We start from the raw sequence: 21818 nt of genomic DNA, 5'->3' as shown, positions 1-21818 counted from the left end.
CGACATAATGTACCAAACTAATAGATTCTATAAGGAAACTAAATGGAAAAAATTTTTTTGAGTGCTAGGCACCTCTGGCTGAAGAGACAGTGAAGCCAGTGTTATTATAGATGTAGTTAAATCAATAATACTTTTTCATTCATTTCTTTTTCATTTCACAAAAATGCCTATTTTAGCCAGCAAAAGTGGTAAGGAGATATTATCGAGGGTAATTTTTCATTCTCACATGGATTATATTCTGGGACATTGCTCTTCTAAATAGCCTCATTTCTGTTTTTTCTTTTTTTTCCTCACAGAAATGTATTCAATTTTCTTCCAGCAGCGTGAATTCATCTGGAAAGCTATGACAATCAATTAAATAAATGGGAAAATAGAATGCTTGTAATTATGATAATCAAGCTATATGAAACCCACCCTCTTAGGTCTAAAACCCACACATCTTTAAGCAATATATTAATTAAGCTTTGGGTAATTGTTACAATTAGAATCAAGCTTCTATAATTTTAAAAAATCACTGAGAGGAAAGGAAATATTTAAAAAATATACACAGCTGTTGGGTTTTAATGCAATTCATTATCATGACTACATTGTCATTTCCCTGGATGCGTGGAGACACTTCCAGTGTGCTTTACTGATGTGACTTCTCATTTACAATTGGAGGACTTTTGTACATAGCACATTTTGCAAATGTTTCCCTGTTTCTCTAAGTTAGAGTGTTGCAAACTTCTCCTATAAAGGACCAGGTAAGAAATACTTTAAGCTGTGCAGGCCAAGAGGCAAAATTGAGATGTATGAAAGTAGTTAAATAACAAATTTCCAGTTTCTGCATTGATGGAATTAAAACTATAATCAAGTAACTGAACACAATTTGCTTTTGCAATGTACATTTACCAATGAGAGGGCAAAAGTCTTCCTGTTGGGAAACGATTTTGCTTAGTTGGTGTTCAATATTAGTGTCCTCTCTCATCAAGTCAAGTCATCGCAAGTATTCATCGTGAAACCATTCTTAGTTCCTGGACAGCAGGCTAGATGTGGTTCACAGAGTATAGTTTGCTACCCCCTGCTCTTGATCAGTGTTCTCTCAAGTGGAATATGCATCATAATGTCTTATAGGGCTTGTTAAAGCAGATTGCTCAGTCCTGTCCCCCCATTTCCGGTGAGGCCCATGGATTTGCATTTCTAACAAATTAGCGTTAATGATGATGCTCCCGGTCTGAGATCATACTTTTAAAACACTGCACTTAATGTTGGTCTTTTAAAAAAATCACATTGAATACAAATCTACATATCTTATGTTTCATCGTTTGCTTACATATTTCAGCTCACTTTAGACTTTACCTTTTTGAACTCCAAGGTACAGGATTAGTATATCCAAAGTTAAATACTTAATTAAAAAAATGAAGAACTATTTAGCTAGATCAAGATTGATAATAAAAAGAACTCTTGTCTCTTAAATAGCTATTAGTTGCTTGCTTACCCAGTCAGGCATCAACAATCAGCATCTACTTATACCTGTGTTCCATAAAGAATTCCTGAATAGCATTTTCCCAGTCCAATCAAACTTCTAAAATAGTATGCAATATTCCAAAGGATATGTGGGGGAAACATAAGAATGACAGTTTTGCTTTAGATTTAACTTGTCCTAATTCACCAAGCACATTATCAATATAATGATTTTTGGACAGAATTCGTTGACATGTTCGACCCATAGAACTTAACACAGAGACTTTCCTGAGGCCGCCAAGGGTCAAAGGAGATACCAGATAACAGTAAATCCTGGAGTAGTCCATGGTCTACTAGACCAAATCATCTTTTAGTTGACTGTCAAGTTGCACTGGGCTCTCACGCACCAGCTCTGAATGGATTGAACTATTACCTATATTGAGGCCTGGAGAAGCTTGATAATGAATGGCAAGGCATTGGCTAATTGTAATGATCACATTTCAGCAAAAAGATTCTTTCAGAAAAGAAGCAAAATGGAAAATATGTTCTCCTTCTGTTTATTTGTCCCAATGGTTTAAAAAATCAGCGTTATGGAACCATAATGTTCATCATGACAGATGGCTTACACATTATCATCGTGCTTTCAATCAACAGTTTACATTTCAAGAGGAAGGTGAAGAAACTGAATGTAAGGACATCTTCAGCGCCTATTTGTCATTTTCAGTTTTATAACATTGATACAAAAAATAGTATTCTGATTAGCAGCTTGATTGGCAACCCATGTAACCCTAAATAGAACTACAAACCTGGAGAGTGCACTTTTACAGACAGTTACGTTTGGCGAAATAGTATGTACAATTTTGACAAATAAATACATAAATACAATCATTCATATATAACAATATACCTCAGTGTCAATTATCATCAACAAGCATTTCTAGTAAATTACTTCTTTCATTCACAAGGTACTTTGTTTTGCTCATAAAAACTATCTTCACCTTTACAGAAGAAATGACATAATCAATTCCTCCACTAATCCCACATATTAGGAAAGGTAGAAAATGAATCCCAGATGCTTTATGTAAATATTCCTTTGTCTTTTGATAGAAGAGATTTGATTGAAAAATTCCTTCTTTAGCTTCTCTGTAAAGAGTTTGTTTTCCCCATAGCATATCAAGCAAATGGGATTTTGTTCTTCTGAATTTAATCCAAATCAAAAATGATCTTCATTTTTTGATTCTGGTTATTTAAAAATACAATATTGTATATTAAAACTGGCATTTGTGCCAAAATAAGAAGACACAAAGCCACACAAACTAGCCACCAAAGATAAAACTTATTTTTTCCAAAAGAAAATTTAAAAAAAAATTAAGAGCACAGACACTAATTATTGATACCTTTTGCTATCCAATGCAAAATGAACAAAACAGGTGGAGGGACAGTCAGAAGGTTTTTTGTAAAAATTGTCTGAATGACTCCTAGCACAATACTGTCTGAAACATTATTTTATGCCAGAGAACTGATAATAAATTTTTTTTTAAAAAATGGCATAACAAATAACTGAAACCATAATTGGCCAGTGTCATAAAATTAACAAAAGTAGAAAATTAGAGCTTTTTTGATTACTGGACTTAAACATTTTTGAACATTCAGAAAATGAAGGGCAAACATGCTTTAGGCTATTGAAACACTCGACAAATGACCTTGCCTTACCAAGCTCCATGCAGAAGAAAATGTATACTGCAAGCACATTCTAGCTATATGTACAGTTGGTGAGAAGAGAAAAAAATGCCTTTAAAATATATACAAATGGTCTTTGATGACTATTTACATGTTTGTCACATGGGCACTATCTAGCATAAAAAAGTTAGCAAATAGTTCTTTAAGACATATGATTTTCTGATTTTTGCTCCTTTTAAAGATTAGGGCTCTATTCCTAATGTACACATACACATACACACACACACACACACACACACACACACCAATTCATAGATGTGAATGTATGATGTTTATAATGTGCAATTCCTTGACACCAAAGATGACTTGACTTAGCAAGATGGTAGCATGGGATAGAGGCCTGACGGCCACACGATTGAAAGGCGAACCAAATACAAAGTCATGAGACTTTTCCAGTGAAGGGAACTCACAGTGGTTGAAGATTGGAGGGCGGCTCACCTTATGCTGATCCATTTCTCCCAAGGTTACCTAATGCTGTTTTCTCATCAAACTCAGCAGTCCTGCTGACTGTAAGATGAAGATATATTAAGGGTCTGGGAGGCCTGTCTCACATTGGGTACTTTTGGACTGGGGATAAGAGATTCAGTGTTTTCAAGAAATAGGCCATGACTTCCATTTATTCATTTTTGTCTCCCTGTTTGCTATCAACTTCTAGGGAGTCTTCCAAAAGTCAGGTAAAAAAAAAACAAAAAAAAAACAAAAAAAAATATAACAACAACAACAAAAAAACACAACAACAAGGGATACACTTCAGTTGTAAGCCTTTGAATGAAAACAAACAGAAGTTTTCTAATGAATGGTAGAATATGTACAATGTGTAGGTTTGCTGAGAGCCTTTTCTCCTCATAGAAGTGGACTACCGCTATGATTCCTCAAAGTTCTTACTGAGAATTCAGATCAAGTGCTTTCTGAGATCTAAGTTTATGTGATAACATTTTGCAAAGCATGTGCTTCAGTTACTCTAATATACCCACAGCCAGAAGCTCCTTCCTAAGGATACCTTCACTTTCAGCATCCTGGGAAATCAAGACAATGCACTAAAATAACTTATTCATTGAAACTAGAAGAAATGACAAAGAAATTGAAGCTTCTCCAAATACCTAACGTTTCCAAGGAAAAGGTAACGTCTTAGAAGAATCAGGTACACTAATAGTTCATATTCGATTTTTATCTTGGCGGATTTTATATTAAGATCATATTACTACTACTGGTGACCATCATTGTAACTATGTAATTATTTTACCAATAAGCATAATGCATGATACACTGCATTTCATAGCACCGTATAAACTAATACTTAGCAAATGTGATTTGCTCTCACAGTATCTGTGAAATAGGTGTTTTTTCCCAGCCATTTTATAAATGAGCATATTGAAGAACAGCAAGCTTAAGATGCCTGCTCACATGACACAATGAGTATGATGGCATCAGTAGAACCCAAGCTTCCTCTCTTCTTTCCCATGAACTTTAATTACAGAGCCTCCCGAACACCTCCTACCAGCATTGCTGCTAGAGGTCCTTGGATGTTTCGGACGTTAGAGAGTATTACATCTATCAACTGTGGGGCTAAATCATTCAATAACATTGGCACCTGTTAAAAGATTTTTCTCCCCTGCTTTGCAAATGTGTGAGACGGCATCCTATACTATTGCTAAGCTTATGTTACTTCTAATGCATACATAAGTTTGTATTTTCTCTGTGTGACTTATTGTTCTTTTGGCCTCCTACCAACTTATTTCTACACATGTGCCTGCCTGAACCAGAAACTGTAAAATGTACTTGGCGACATGGTACGGAGGGTAGCAGGTGACATTTGGCAAAGTCTCCTTGGAGGCACCAGGTAATGTTTGTTGGATGAGCAAGCAGAATTGTCTTCCAAACGTACAGAATATTTCATTCCCAAGTTTAAGTTTCTATTTATTTGACTGCAACTTCCCTGCCAGTATGAAGTTCATTTCTTGTTGGAACCACAAATGCTATACACAGTATGTAACAATATATGTAAAAATTCAATGTAATAGCACACACAATATTAATAATCACATCCAATATGTCTTCCTGCCTGTGCATTATTTCTGAATTGTTTTTTGAAGGAGTTATGTATTTATTTTTGCAGAAATGATATGAAGACATTACCATGAGTTTCAGTTTCTCAGAACCAGATTTTTATCTCAGATGCACAGTATATAAATCCTAGCGGTTGTTAGGAAGTTGCTTTTTGAGATAAATGCAATGCCTTAGGACCTGAGAATAAAATCTGGCCCTTCTAACTTATGCATTGTTTCTATGACCAGAGCCTAACATTTGTAAATTGGTAATACAAGAAAGGAACTAGGAGCAGGAAGAAAAAGCTTTTTACAAAAAAACCCCTTCACCAGTTTGTTTCTCCTGGTGACACCTGTAAAATACCAACACCCTAGGCCCCATTTCTTAAAAAAGAAAAGAAACATATTTACATTGGTAAAAATCCTAACATCTGAGATGTTTCTTGCTTGACATGTCATTCCAGATTCTGTGCATTTCTTCTGGAGAGATCTGATGCACAGTGATAACTCGGCGATACCTACACAAACTGTAGGCCATTTTCCAGTGATTGAAGCCACTGTTCTGAAAAGGATGTATGCCCAGCTTTCGGAGACACAGTCCCACATATACATCCTCAAGGTGAAGCAGCCTCGTGTGGAGTGAAGTCTTGTAAATGAGTTCGGCCACATCAGCTGAAAAGATATAACCAGTCCCAGAACAGAATGGTGGGTAGTTACTGTCAGGATACAAATCCCTGGGCATGTACCACTTACTGCGAACGTCCCGGATTGGCCCTCCATTGATGACATAGCCAGTAAAATACCTTCTTCTTGGCTTGGTGGAGGGTTTTAGTAGCTTATAAATAAGATTGTCCATGTTTACAAAAATGTCACTGTCTGTTTTCATGACATACTTGGCTTTTGAACAAAAAGTGGCCACCCATCTCATCCCCATTAATGTTTTGAGGGTAAGGTTATGGTAGGAATCAATAAAGTCCTCCACGATAATGTCGTGGAAGATTTGGCTCTCTTGCTCCACCATCTGATTCAGAACAGGATCCGCGTTCTTGCCCAGGAGGAAGAGAGTGGCTATCTTGATCCCTTTAAAGTTGTTCTCGTCCCCCCATGTCTCTCGGATTGCCTGGCGGGCATCAAATTCCTTGTGGGTGGTGCTGATGAGGATAACAAGGAAAGGAATGTTTTTCTCACATTTGCTGGGCTCATTTATAAGAAATTCAAAAGAATGTGGGTTGATAGGTCGAGTTCTTATATTGCCAAATGTGAAGTTTTTCCTGGCGACTGTTATGTGGCTGAATGGCTTGGAGCCAGTGTAGGAAGAAGTAGGACGAGTTACGCTCAAGTACCAGAGAGCGCTGGCCCAGCACACAACTGTCAAAACATATAAACAGGAGACTTTTGAAGCCATGGTCTTGAGAGCACGTCTATTTCAAATACTGAAGAATATGCCTTCTTGGCATTAGTTTCTTTTCATCTTGCAAAGGCAGCATAGTACTAATCATAAAGTTCGATAGAGAAGTGTGTGTGTGGGATTGTTCATGTGTCTCAGTGGCAGTCTTGTATCTCTGCATTCATTCTACTTTCTCCCAAACCTGATGGAAGGTTCCATGCCTCAAAAATCTTCTTCTTAACTCTGCAAAATTAATAAAGTTGTTCAGAAACATGTAGTCATTTCGCATGCTCAAATAAATATACTAAGGGTAGAAGAATTACCCACAATGATGAAAATAAACATAATCATTCATTTCCATCAGTTCTGAAAACTTCTTGACACAACCATCCTCTCTTTTCTTCCCTTGATAGAAATGGTTTATGTATATTAATACCCATTTAACAAGTATATATATTATAAACTCTGGATAAATATGAAGTAAACTGAACATTAGTAACTAAAACAAGTTTCCCCCTCTTCACAAGAGGACTTCTTTGCAGTCAAACACTTTCTGACACTAAAGTCTTTTTTCAAGCAGGAAGTTTCACACAGGGCCTCATATCTCTTTTCCATTTCCCCAAGTCTGGGTTTTTGTTTGCTCGACTCCAATGAAGCAATCAGTTCTCAACATCTCTTTGCTTTCTCTAACCCTGTATTTAAAAATGTCAATCACGAATGGAAAATCTCTGCTAAAATTATCTTCGGTTCAGGCTTGGAAATAATTCCCAACTTTCCCTTACCTTTTTACTTTGCCTTTCACAAATGTTTATTCATACTTCTCAGTTTTCTGAGGCTTCATATGGAGAATATCCTTACTCCTCATGCATGAAGACCATTGCACAAATGCTGTTGTGGACAGCTGGCAGCATTCATTTTAGAGTTGATCTAAATGGTATCACTCTTTTTGGTTTTTAACAATTCACCCTTATGTTCCCCTGATGAAATTATACTAGCTCTTTTAATTCTTCTTACTTAGTTACACTTGCCTATAAACATCACAGGAGTACAAGAGGCAATTGAGCTTGGGGACCACAAAGTAAATGAAGATGGGACAGGGCACTTTCATTGGTGATCAAATAAAAAAGTTGTCCTTTGGAACTCAAATCCTTTCCAGAACTTCAGCTGCTACCATGCCAGTTAAAAATATGTGCTAGGTTACGAAGTCTATTCATGTAAAAAAAATGGTATCTTCCTTCCTAGCTACAACAAAATGTGGCAGTCCTGGAAGCCTGAGATAGCAGATAATGGATATCAATATCAACAAGGTCTGCTGCAAAGAAAACTATACACTTACATGTACATACTGTGTGGAAAGACTTTAACTCGGATTATAGATTGAAAATCATGCTTCGAAGCACAATAGTCATACCGAAATAAGAAGACATGATGGGGAATAGCAGAGATAATACACATCCGCTTGTATAAGCCAATAACTGACTGTGAAGATATGATCCACATGAGACCAGCAATAACTCAGTGTGGTTTCGGTTCTCACTAAATGGATATTAGAATGGCTTCAAGCAGCATGACTCTAGGCATAGTCAGGCCTTCATCCAACCCACAATAAGTACTCTCCAAATATAGGCTCCAGTATCCTTATTCTCCTGGAGGAAACATCTGCTCCAAGGTACACCAAAGTTGATAAAAAGAAGGATGTGATATGCACCAAGCTTTGAAACTTTAAACAGGAAGCAAAAGGAAGTGAGAGAAACCAACAATAGTTTAGAAAAGGATTTCTCACCTTGTGATACATAGACATCACTTCCATTTGAATTCCAAAGGAATGTGAGTCTCAGGATGGTACTAGAAACCAAACATTCTCCACCAGAATCCTAGCCTACTTAGCTGATTCTTCTTAGCCTATCTTTATCATCATATGGCCCTTGTCGCCTTTCAGACTTTCCTACTAAATTGTGAGCCACCTATTACTGAGCTGTTAAAAGACCCAAGAACCTCACCAGGAAGAGGCTCTTGTCAAGTTCTTGATTGAAGCCATTAACCAAGCTATTAGTGGAGGATTAATAGTGTGTGAAAAACATTGGAAAAACAGAAATAGAACTCATACTCCTCCTCAAGGAACTCAGTCTATGAGGAAAGACTTCAAGTAAATGATTAAAACAATGGGATAAAAATTTCCATCCTGAGGCTGTCAGAGTACACAGGAGAGGTGGGCTGGTGGATGGGATGTAAGAGAACCAGGTCCAGTGTTGCAGATTGTACAGCACAGCTGCAGAGGGCACCATGCTCATAGACTGCAGTGTGAATCCCATTCCTCCATTTCATCCTCTCTTCTGGAGAGGATGCCATGAGAATTTCAGAAAAGTTACTATCTAAGCTGAATCTTCAAGGACAATTAGGAATTATCTGGATGAGAGTTGGACAATCTAGGCAAAGGGAACAGTATATGCAAAGGCATACAATGAGAAAGTATGATGTGTGCCAGGACTGTAAACAGGGGAGTGAAGGAAGAGGACAGGGTGATGGGGAGAAGGGCGGGAGTGGTGCAGTTTGGGGCTATGGCGATAGGCAGGGCCCCAGGATGAGTGGCGCTCAGAAACTGTTCTGAGCTGAGTAGCTGGTTACCCATCTTTGCAATCTAAAGGGTATAATGGAGTTTTTTACCTTCCCCAAATCCTGAACACTGATTTCAATAGCAATTCATTCTTCCATATTAAGGATTTCTTTCTCCCATTGTTCTATGACCCAGAAGAATAAATGACAATTTGTTTTATTCAATACCTTTCTGTGTGATTTTCTGGGGGGAGGGACTCCATAAACACAGGTACCAGGAAATTTAGAAAGAGCTAAAAGAGGGAGAAACAGAAGAGAAATAGGTGAGATTGTGAATAAGTATATGTATCTATACACACTTTTCATTGAAGAATAAGAATTCTTCTCTAGACAGCTAACCCATGATACTTCATACCATCATTATTTTAGGCTTCATTTTAAAATGCATATGTACACAAGGCACTATGATATATGCTGTATTCTATGTCATGTATTTTATAGCGCTTTGCTCCCTACAGGGTTACAAGAGGTATTTTCTCCATTGTATTGATGACAGAATGTAAACTCAGAGACAGCGTGTTTCCCCAAAAATAAGATTTAGACAGACCATCATCTCTAATTCTCCTTTTGGAGCAAAAATTAATATAAGACCCAGACTTATTTTACTATAATGTAAGACCAGGTCTTATAATATAATAATATAATATAATATAATATAATATAATATAATATAATATAATATAATGTAATATAATACCGGGTATAATATAATATAATACCGGGTTTTATATTAATTTTTGCTCCAAAAGACACATTAGAGCTGATTGTCCGGCTAGGTCTTATTTTTGGGGAAACACAGTAGGATTGGTATTATTTTGGGGCTTTGTTTGCCTAAGATTAGTGACTATACCATACAGATTTCCTGCTAGAGAATTCTTTTTTTCTTTCTGGGAAATTCAAAGATAAAAGTCCACTGAAAGCAAAGAAAATAAGTCAACTGAAAAATTTTGGGGAAGGAGCTATGTGTCAAAAAGGGCAATCCTCTGGAGGGTCCTTTCAGTTTTACAAGGTTTTGTTATCTTTTTAAAATCTTGTTTATTGACATGTTAATGTGTTCGTAAAACAAGTTGTACATAAAACATTTGTCATTCCTTTTAGCAGCCCTTCCACAACCACAGACACTGATGACACATTAACTTGTCATCCATTAAATACAAATCCCTCCAAATAGAAACATTCACTAGAATGCTTGAAAGATTTCCCCCCCAGGGTCCTTACTGTATCGCAGATTACCTCATTCACAGAACTTTCCAGTAACTATCCACCTTCACCTTTCAGGAAGTTAATGGGACAGAATTTTCAATTTAAGAAGCACATGTTTCTCCTAGAAATCGCATAGTGGATAGTTTATTTTGAGTAATTTATTTTTTAAAAAGTCCCTACATTTGCCAAAGTTCCTATGTTGTATGGCCAGAGGTAAGCTCTTGGAGCAGGTGGATAGGATCTCTCGAGTGGCCTGTGCATAAGTTGGAGTGCCAAGTTCATGTCTTTCCCCATCATGGCTGAGGCAGGTACAAGTCAACAATGATTTCTGATGCCTCGGTTGCCACTTAGTTGACTTAGCAAATATTCCGTCTTCCCTACACCCTTGGTGAGGCTGCAGGGCCCCACCAAAAAGGCCTGCGTTCACCCTCCGGTGTCTCAAGGAATATAATCTCCAGGTTCTGACTTCCACTGGATTTTCAAATCTACTTTATTTGTTCATCAAAGACATACTGAACACCTGTTAGAGATGTCAGGCACTGTTCTACAAGCTACGACAGATGGGGAGCTTATTTTCTAGGAGAGGGAGGCAAAAAGTAAAACACACGCTAAATGAATGCAAAAATAATTTCTGGTAGCCATAAATGCTGTGATGTAAATAAAGTGGGGTAATGGGATAGAGACTGAACAGAGGTAGTGGCAGCGGCTACTTTAGGTAAATTTGTCTTTGTCTGAGGAAGCGACATTTGAGATGAGAACAGAATGCCTTGCAAACTCTGGTTCAGTCTTTGAGTCTTTAACCAAGGTTTTGCTTCCTTGCTTGGCTCTTTGGAATTAATGCTGTATTAGGAACATCTTTTTGGTTTTGACCTCTGCCCCTCCCTGGTCTTTTGCGTCTTCTAGGCTTCCTGTTTTCCACCTGTGGCCATTCCACCCATTCCTGCAAATGGTCTTGGTGTCTTGAAATGTAGGTTATGTGACTAGCATTCGTTTTCTAGGACTGCCGTAACAAAGTACCACAAACTGGATAGCTTAAACAACACTGATGTGTGGACCAACAATTCTGAAGGCTAGAAGTCAACAATGATGTTGATAGGCTTGGTTTCTCCTGAGGACTGTGAGGGAGAATTTGTTCCATGGTTCTCCCCGGACTTCTGGTTGTTTTCTGGTAATCTTTGGCACTTCTGGCTTATAGAATCATTACCCCGATCTTTGGATTCATCTTTACTTGGTGTTGTTCCCATGTGTCTCTATGTCCATATTTCCCCCTTTTAATTAGGACACCTGTCATGTTAGATTAGGGTCTACCCTAAATACCTCATTTTAATTTAATTACTTCTATAAGGGCCTCATTTCCAAATAAGGTAATATATTGAATTACTGGCAGTTAGGATTTCAATATATCTTTTTTTTGGAGGGCACAATTCTACTCATAACACCTACTTTCCTTGGTAGCAACAAAATGAAATAGTTTGCTCCAGAAGACTTCACATTTTATCTTCTAGATTTGAGCAGGTAAATTCTTGGGTTGTAGTAAACCAGCTTTTAAAGGGTGAAACATTTGTAATTAGCACTCAAAGAAGAATGAAACATGAGTGTGAAAAGGGACATGAAGTTTGGTTTATTTTTAGATTTAAAAAAAGTTAGATCAGATTATTTATTTTAAGACCATGTGAAGAATATGGCATAGTTTTAAGCAGTCCTTCACTCCTGCCACTTTCTTTTTTCTCTTAAAAACACTAATGCGTTGAGAAAGATAAGCCAGAACTGTGACACATTTTCCAAAAGGTTGGAGCCAACCGTGCCTGAGATGGGAACTAGCGTCTGGGGAATAAAAACAATGCTCCTGTCTCCCCACCTCAGCCCCACCCCCACCCCACTCCTGACAGCCTGGGTGAAACCCTACCAGCATTTCTATTATTCAGAGCCAATTTTGAATATTCAGAGACCACACTGCATTACAAAAGTGGTTTTAACATTAAAATCCACATAGTAACTTTAAAATCTGGTGCAGAAAGATAAGACAGTTGAAAAAACAAACAAACAATTTTAACCAGTTAAAAGAGTAGAAAGAACAACAGAAATTCAGAAAAAGTAAAAAAAGAGAGAGAGAGGCTATTAGTGGTAATGAAATGCTCTTGAAATGGATGGGAGGCTGGCTCTGTAGTACATCATGACATTAAGTAGGGTAAATGAGATTCTTTCCGAAAAATGTTTTGATCTTAAATGACTTTCGTCAGAATTGGTGTATGAGTGAAGTAAAAGGAAAAAAAAAACACATCCATTCTATGGGGAAATATAGGAAGTCAGACAGCAATAGAACTAATTGATAAATGAGCCCCAAAGGCCAGAAATTCTACTGGGCTGCATTAATTTGGCAAATGATTATCTTGATGCTCAACTCCCTCCTTTCCTCTTGCTCTTATAATTATGCTCTAAATATGCAGAGGAAAGGAAGAAATAAAGCACTATTAGCACTAGATAATGGTCCTTGAAGGGAGAATTTCATAAACCATCACGTTACACAGCTTGCTAACTTATTATCTCTCCAGATCACAGAGGGCTGGCTTTCTTTCCTAGCCTTTCTTTGAAGTAAGCCTCCTTGGCTGTGCGAGGCATCCTACCCATCCATAGAAGTCAAAATCCCTGAATGCTCACAGAAGTAAATGTTCTGACTCCTCTGCCTCAGAAAGACACAGAGCTCATTTGTTTCTTTAAAAATTTAATTATGAATCCTTTCAAAGAGACCCCATAATGGAACTCGCCCAGCAGATCATTTGCAAAGAGGAAGTGGCGCAAAGCAAAAGGTGATATTCATCATGACTTGGCAGTTGAAATGATTTCCCTCCTAAATCTGGAAGAAATTATTTGAACCTTTCTCCTTTCAGTTCAATACACCTTGAAATTTATTGAAAGGGTCTTTATAAACTGTTCAGGAGAATGGGGCCAGCTTGTAAGAGGAGTGGTGGAGAGTTGGATGTCTTTGTGTGGATATAGGGCACATCCTATTCTGAAAGCTACACTCTTTCACTGTAGAACAAGTCCATTTCAAATTAGAAGGAATATTATAGCTTTCTTCAAATCAATGTGTTGCCCTACTTCTAGAATTCAGAGAATTTTTAAACATCGCTACAATCCTCTCAGGGAAAAGTAAAAATTAGGATATCTCATTATTTTAAATAAATGCTTGCATTATTTGCAGTGATGGATATTGTGTCTTGACTGCCTTACATGAGACACATTTTAAAAGATGGGAAGAGCAATCATTTACTTAATCTTAAGAGCCTGGGAGCCTGGCAATGTGGTTGGATAGGGTTTCTCCATTGGGAAAGGAAATGCCAGGATTTTTTTTTATTACAGATGTGGAAAAGGATGAGAAGAAAGGTATTCTACTCATATAATCAGCAGCTGAGAGAATTTAAAAATGACGAGCTGTGTGATACCCGAAACAGTATTCATTTGACCCATTATTTGGTGTGGAGTGGGGGAACTGATATAAATAGATATTCTTAGATATCAGAAAGGTGTTAATGTACTTTCTACCTAACATTTACAAAGTCTACGGTGATATTTCTTAGACATCTCATCACAGAGAGGTATTATTTTAGGTCACGTTTAAAAGAATGATATTAATATCATACAGCAACTTCTAACATATGGCAGAGAATATACAATTTTTATTTTCCTTTTAATTTTTTTTGTCTTTTCGAACTCAAATGTTCCTTATACAATATCAATTTACTGGAATACATAATAGCCCAAACTAATTTTATGTAGATGCGGTCCATTGAAATTATATTGTAGGCAGTCAATCTTATGGCATTGGGAGACTTGAATTCAAATTCTAGATTTTTAGTCATTGGTTCTGAACTCAATGCATCTCTGCCTTGTTTCCCCATCTATAAAATGAGTATGATAAAATCTGGCTATACTTTGCAGGGTCATTGTAAGGATCAAATGAGATACGATGTTTGAAAATACTTTGTGTACTGAATATGGCTATATGAATGAAAAGCATTATCATTATTAATATAAACACAATAAATAGAGACAAATCCAGAGATGATCACCTATAAAATACTTCATGAACAATGATCAGTGAGTGCATCCTGACAATTTACTGCAAAAGCAGTTTTTTACTTGGCAGTTTCAAAATAAAAAAGAAAAGGTTGGCATTTCCAGTACTGTTTTTATAAGAAGTTTCAATTTTATTTTATAATGCCTATGTAAAAGGTCTTACACTTCAGTTAAAAAAGGGGTGCATGGGTGGTAGCTGAGGGTAAATGGGATCAAATATATGGTGATGGAAGGAGAACTGACTCTGGGTGATGAACACACAATGTGATATATAGATGATGTAATACAGAATTGTACACTTGAAAATTATGTAACTTTACTAACCATTGTCACCCAATAAATTTTAATAAAAATGGGGTGCACAAGTTACAGGAAATATTATTATGACTATTATTATTAGCACTAATGTGTTGTATAATCAGAATTTTTCAAATACAACTTTAGAATATAAAAATTATACTGGATATTGGTGGAAGGAGAACTGACTGGGTAGTGAACACACAATGTGACATAGAGATGATGTATTACAGAACTGTACACCTGAAACTTGTGTAACTTTACTAACAATTGTCACCCCAATAGACTTTAATTAAAAAAAAAGCAGAAAAATAATTATAGCAGATTTAAATAGCCCTGTGAGTAGCATTTACATAGCCATAATCAGCAATTCTATGTACACTAAGATATCCTGAAATGGCTATACCATGGTTGTTTCATAGATGTTTAAGACAAAGACAATACGAGATTCATCACGTTTCTCTTGTCGGGGTTGTAATAGAACCTACCCAAAATACATTACAATGTATATCATCATGCCATCACTTAACTAATAAAGGACTCATCAATGTTTACCATTAAAATCGGCTTTATGAATTGTTTTAGAAATGCACCCAAAGGAAAGCCTGGGTGACAATGACAGTTTTGTTTGGCAGAGTAGCTTTATTTATTTATTTCTATGATTAGTTTCAGGTGTACAAAACAATGTAATAGTTAGACATTTACAGGCCTCACAAAGTGATAACCCCCCCAGTCTACTATCCCTCTGACATCATTTATAGCTGTTACTATACCATTGACTATATTCCCTATGCTGTACTTCACATCGTGTGTGTGTGTGTGTGTGTGTGTGTGTGTGTATACATAGTTGACATTCAATACTATTCTATTTCAGCTTCAGGTGTACAGCGCAGTGGTCAGGCATCTACACAGGACTATATAAGTGCTTTAGAAATAACTATTTTTACATATAATTGACATATTTAGAAGATACATCATTGCTTCTGCTGCCTCCTCACACCTATGATGTTCTCTATAATTTATATTTAATCTTACTAACAATTATAAGAAATACGCATCCTTGTTCCCATTTTACAGAAGAGAAAACTGAAGCCCAAACAGATTACGCAACTTGCCCCTATGTTACATAGCTAGTGAGTGGTTATACCTAGATTTGAATGCCAGTCTGTTAAACTGTAATGTGTGGGTCCATACACTATATTGTGTTTTTCATTTTTCACATGGTAGTCAGATTAACATTTTTTTGTTTTTCTTATTTCCTTTAACTATCTGTGGAGTAATGTGAGAGGTAGAAAAAAATGGATTGCTGTGCATATTATTACAATGGCTCAAGGGTCTTTCTGGCCCTGAGAGTCTTAATTTGATAACTTACATGTATCAGTCATGATTTTTTAATGAGAACTGGAGACACGATGAACGACTCATCTCCCTTCACAAGACTACTCACTTTAAAATATTAAGATATCTAGAAAACCAAACCAATGATAGTACTTGGAATTCATGCAACTATAAGTAAAAGGAAATAGTTGCTCTTAAGGAATATTTTAATTAAGCTCTGAAGGCCAGATAAGCTACTCATCTCTACTATAATGAAGCAGTCATTTTATCTGGGGAAGAGTGTAATACACGCTATCTGAGACTCTGTCACTTACTAGCTATGTGACTGTAATCAAATAAATTATCCATTTATGGTAGATTTGGTAGTTTAGCTAACTGATTTCCCATTCCAACTCCCCTTTAGCTTCCCTTTCAAGAAACTGGCCAGTTATGCAAGAAGCTAAAGTCCCAAACTAAATTTTCCAAGTCTCTTTATAACTAGGATAAGACATATGACTTAGTTCCCCCCAATCAGATGCCTCTGGGTGAGATATAGATACAGGAGCAAGCAAGAGAAGACGGCAGCTTCTTTCTCGTGATTTGAGTTGATTGGAAAGTACATGGAATGACAGTTATCTGGTTCTTCTGGAACCACTGTGGTAGAATTTCTAGTTTCCAAATGTGAACACATCACTGCTTAGTGTTCACATTCCTAGTTTCCAAATGTGAACAGTAAGCAGTGATGGGTCCTCTAAAATGACTCCAAAGAATTATCAGACACAATTTGGGATGCATGGTTCATGGCAATGCTCTTTTAGCTCGTTAGTAACCAAACCTGAGTCTTGACCTCTGGACATTCCATGAACTTCCTAATGCCTTTCAATGAATTCCTTTTCTTCTTAACCTGGTAAAGTAGATTCTGTTGTATGAATCGCTGTTGTAAGAACTCCAAGCCATACACCATTCTCTGTACTTTAGGTAAACTGAGATGATGATAATCTAGTTTTCAGGTTGATTGGGAAATACCTGGTAAACTTTAAAATGGCATACAGTATTTAATTTTTATCATTAATTTTTAGTATTATTTTATTAAGTGTTGCTTGAGAGAACTACCAACCATCATGAAATAAATAAGCCCCTGCTGTACTCACATTGGAAAATGCTCTGTAGCATTGCCCGAGTGAGGAGTAGCTTATTAAATTGAGGATTACATTTAAAAACTCTATTTTCTCTCTTCATGCTGTCTAAAATGTATGGCATATGCCTTTTGGCTGAATGTCATATGGCCCTCTTGGTGTTATCTTGCTTAGGGCAAAATGTCCTGAATCACAACTGGTTATGTCTTTCAGAGAACTCTTGTGCCCCTTTCCCTAGAAAGCTTTCCCTGGAAACCAGAGAGCCTTCATTTAAAATAGGCCACCATAAATATACCCTCAAAAATTGTGGAAAATTCACTGATTCTTTTTTCATGATATTTTTTCATTTTACTTATAAAATTATACATGTCATGATACCTGTTCCTATCCTTGAGTCTGGAGACATGCTGATAAGTTATTATATGGTAGATAACTTATTATATATATTATGTATATAATATATATCTGTATATTACTGAAAAGGACCACTATGCTTTTCTTTGAATTTATTCATTCATTATATTTGACAATCCCACAATTAAAATTTATAAATGTTATGTTAAATATGCAAATGAAAATGCAAATTCCCTACTTTTAAAGTGTGTATAGCTACATTAACTTTATTAACTATAATCTATGTGGGAAGAAATAAAGAATAATTAGAGGTATGGTACTACTACTGAAATAATTAATTCTAATAATGGGGACGATTGTGTTAGACTCATGGAAGAGACAAAATTTGACTCATCTCAAATTTGAAAGAATGAATAGAGAAATCTCAATAGCAGAAAAATTAATTGTGGGGAGAGACATTCAATGGTAACAAAAGCATTTAGAAAAACAACAAAAGTGTTTGATTTATTTGGAGAATAGGCAACTGTTCAGTTTGGCAGAGTGTTGGATTCATAGTGGACTGTAGTTGAAATTAAGAATGCAAAGGGAGTCACTGCTCATGAGTACATTATTTTTAACCATGCCTTCATTACTTCATCTTCAATATACTTTCATAACTGCATTTTAGGTTGATGGTTATTTTGTGTCATATGGAAAGACCTCTCAATCAATAGGCTAGTTTCCTCAACTGCTTTTTACTGTGTCTCTTTGATAAACTGAAACCTATGTAAGGGAAAAGATTTCATATGGCTTTATCACCATTTTATTACTCTCATTATTATGTCTATCTTTTTTTTTGTTTCTGTTTTTTTTTTTTATTGGGGTGACATTTGTTAGTAAAATTACATAGATTTCAGGTGTACAATTCTATATTACATCATCTATAAATCCCATTCTGTGTCCACCACCCAGAATCATTTCTCCTTCCATCACCATATATTTGATCCTCCTGACCCTCATTTTCCACCCGACCTGTCTCTTACCCTCTGGTAACCACTAAACTATTCTCTGTGTCTATGAGTTTTTGTTTCTCATTTGTTTGTCTTGTTCTTTGTTGTTTTTGGTTTATATATCACATATCAGTGATCATATGGTTCTCTACTTATTCTCTCTGACTTATTTCACGTAGCATTATACTCTCAAGATCCATCCATGTTGTCACAAATGGTCCTATATCATCTTTCCTTAACGCCGAATAGTATTCCATTGTGTATATGTACCACAACTTCTTTATCCATTCATCTATCGAAGGACATTTTGGTTGTTTCCATGTCTTGGCCACTGTAAAAAAAGCTGCAATGAACATTGGAGCACACGTGTCTTTATGAATAAATGTTTTCAGATTTTTTGGGTAGATACCCAGGAGAGGGATTGCTGGGTCATATGGTAATTCTATTCGTAATTTTTTGAGGAACCTCCACACTGCCTTCCATAATGGCTGCACTAGTCTGCATTCCCTCCAACAGTGTATGAGGGTTCCTTTTTCTGCACAGCCTCTGCAACACTTGTTACTATTTGTCTTGTTGATGATAGCCATTTTGACTGGGGTGAGGTGATCTCATTGTGGCTTTTATTTGCATTTCTCTGATGATTAGTTATGTTGAGCATTTTTTCATATGTTTATTTGCCATTTGTATGTCCTCTTTGGAGAAATGTCTCTTCAGGTCCTCTGCCCATTTTTCAATTGGGTTGTTTGTTTGTTTGTTGTTGAGTTTCATGAGTTCCTTGTATATTTTGGATATTAGCCCCTTATCAGAGGCACTATTTGCAAAAATCTTCTCCCATTCAGTTGGTTGCCTCTTTATTTTGTCGATGGTTTCTTTTGCTATGCAGAAGCTTTTAAGTTTCATATAGTTCCATTCGTTTATTTTAGCTTTTACTTCCATTGCCTTTGGAGTCAAATTCATAAAATGCTCTTTGAACCCAAGGTCCATAAGTTTAGTACCTATGTTTTCTCCTATGCAGTTTATCGTGTCAGGTCTTATGCTTAAGTCTTTGATCCATTTTGAATTAATTTTGGTACATGGTGACAGATAGCAGTCCAGTTTCATTCTTTTGCACGTGGCCATCCAATTCTCCCAGCACCATTTATTGAAGAGGCTGTCTTTCCTCCATTGTATGTTTTTAGCTTCTTTGTCAAAAATTATCTGTCCATATTTATGTGGTTTTATTTCTGGGTTCTCAATTCTATTCCATTGGTCTATGTGTCTGTTTTTCTGCCAATACCATGTTGTTTTGATTATTGTATCCCTGTAGTACAAGCTAAAGTCAGGCAGTGTGATACCTCTAGCACTGTTCTTTCTTCTTAATATTGCTTTGGCTATTCGGGGTCTTTTGTGGTTCCAAACAAATCTGATGATTTATTGTTCTATTTCTTTAAAAAATGCCATTGGGATTTTGATGGGGATTGCATTAAATCTGTATATTGCTTTGGGTAATATGGCCATTTTAACTATGTTGATTCTTCCAATCCATGAACACGGAATGGCTTTCCATTTCTGTGTCTTCTTCAATTTCTTTCAAAAATGTATTATACTTTTCAGCATATAGGTCCTTCACATCCTTGGTTAAGTTTATTCCTAGGTATTTTATTGTTTTTGCTGCAATTGCAAAAGGAATTGTTTTTTGTATTTCTTTTTCTGAGATTTCATTGTTAGTATATAAAAATGCAATGGACTTTTTTTACGTTGATTTTGTAGCCAGCAACTTTACTGTATTCGTTGATTGTTTCTAATAGCTTTGGAGTCTTTAGGGTTCTCTGTATATAGCAGAATGTCATCTGCAAAGAGTGATAATTTAACTTCTTCATTCCCAATTTGGATGCCTTTTATTTCTTTCTCTTGCCTGATTGCTCTGGCAAGGACTTCCAACACTATGTTGAAAAGCAGAGGTGATAGGGGACAGCCCTGTCGTGTTCCCGAATGTAGAGCAAAGGGCTTCAGTTTTTCACCATTAATTATGAGATTAGCTGAGGACTTGTCATATATGGCCTTTATTATGTTAAGGAATTTTCTTTCTATACCTATTTTATTAAGTGTTTGAATCATAAATGGATGTTGCATCTTGTCAAATGCTTTTTCTGCATCAATTGATATAATCATAGGATTTTTGTCCTTTGTTTTGTTTATGTGATGTATCACATTGATGGATTTGCGAATGTTGAACCATCCTTGTGCCCCGGGGATGAACCCCACTTGGTTGTAGTGAATAATCTTTTTAATGCATTGTTGTATTCGATTTGCTAGAATTTTGTTTAGGATTTTTGCACCTGTATTCATCAGAGATATTGGTCTGTAGTTTTCTTTTTTTGTGTTGTCCTTACCAGGTTTTGGTATCAGGGTAATGTTGGCCTCATAAAATGAGTTAGGGAGTACTGTCTCTTTTTCAATTTTTTGGAAGAGTTTGAGCAGGATTGGTGTTAGATACTGTTTGAAGGTTTGGTAGAATTCACTAGTGAAGCCATCTGGTTCAGGACTTTTGCTTTTGGGAAGGTTTTGGATGACTGATTCAATTTTGTTACTGGTGATCGGTCTGTTTAGATTTTCCAGTTCTTCATGGTTCAGCCTTGGAAGGCTATATGTTTTTAAGAACTTGTCCATTTCTTCTAGGTTATTAAATTTGGTGGCATATAGTCCTTCATAGTATTCTTGAATGATCCTTTGTATTTCTGTGGTGTCCATGATAAATTCCCCTTTTTCATTTCTGATTTAGTTAATTATTGTCTTCTCTCTTCTTATCTTAGTGAGTCTAGCCAAGGGTTTGTCAATTTTGTTAATGTTTTCAAAGAACCAGCTCTTTGTCACATTAATTTTTCCTATTGTCTTTTTGTTCTCTGTTTCATTTAGTTCTGCTCTGATTTTTGTTATTTCCTTTTTTCTGCTGACCTTGGGTTTCACTTGTTCTTCTTTTTCTAGTTCTTTAAGGTGTAATATGAAGTTATTTATTTGGGATTTTTCTTATTTTTTGAGATAGGCGTGTAATGATATAAATTTCCCTCTTAAAACTGGTTTCGCTACATCCCAAAAATTTTGGTAGGATGTATTTTCATTGTCATTTGTTTCTATGTATCTTTTGATCTCTCCTCTAATTTCTTCTTTGACCCAGTCGTTCTTTAAAAGTCTGTTGTTTAATCTCCATGTATTTGTGTTTTTTCCTTCTTTCTTTTTG

The 21818-nt window shown here is 36.2% G+C and overlaps 1 protein-coding gene across 5 annotated transcripts in view; it reads right to left on the bottom strand.

Moving 5' to 3' along the window:
• Positions 1-1984: 1984 nt before the first annotated feature.
• B3GALT1 (beta-1,3-galactosyltransferase 1) overlaps positions 1985-21818 on the bottom strand; it is a 531946-nt gene continuing 512112 nt past the window's right edge. For 3 of the 5 annotated variants that reach the window (XM_081052855.1, XM_081052854.1, XM_081052856.1), the window contains 2 exons: positions 9397-9461; positions 1985-6858 (listed from right to left, as the gene is read on the bottom strand). In XM_081052855.1, the coding sequence (XP_080908981.1) occupies positions 5653-6633 (981 nt within the window). In that variant the 5' untranslated portion in view covers positions 6634-6858; positions 9397-9461 and the 3' untranslated portion in view covers positions 1985-5652. The remainder of the gene's footprint in view (positions 6859-9396; positions 9462-21818) is intronic. The other 2 variants (XM_081052858.1, XM_081052857.1) reach the window with 2 other exon arrangements.

The sequence above is a fragment of the Rhinolophus hipposideros genome, assembly GCF_964194185.1.
Source record: "Rhinolophus hipposideros genome assembly, chromosome: 6".
Classification (NCBI taxonomy): domain Eukaryota; kingdom Metazoa; phylum Chordata; class Mammalia; order Chiroptera; family Rhinolophidae; genus Rhinolophus; species Rhinolophus hipposideros.
Note: the sequence above shows the minus strand (reverse complement) of the source record. Positions and strands in the feature narration are given on the sequence as shown.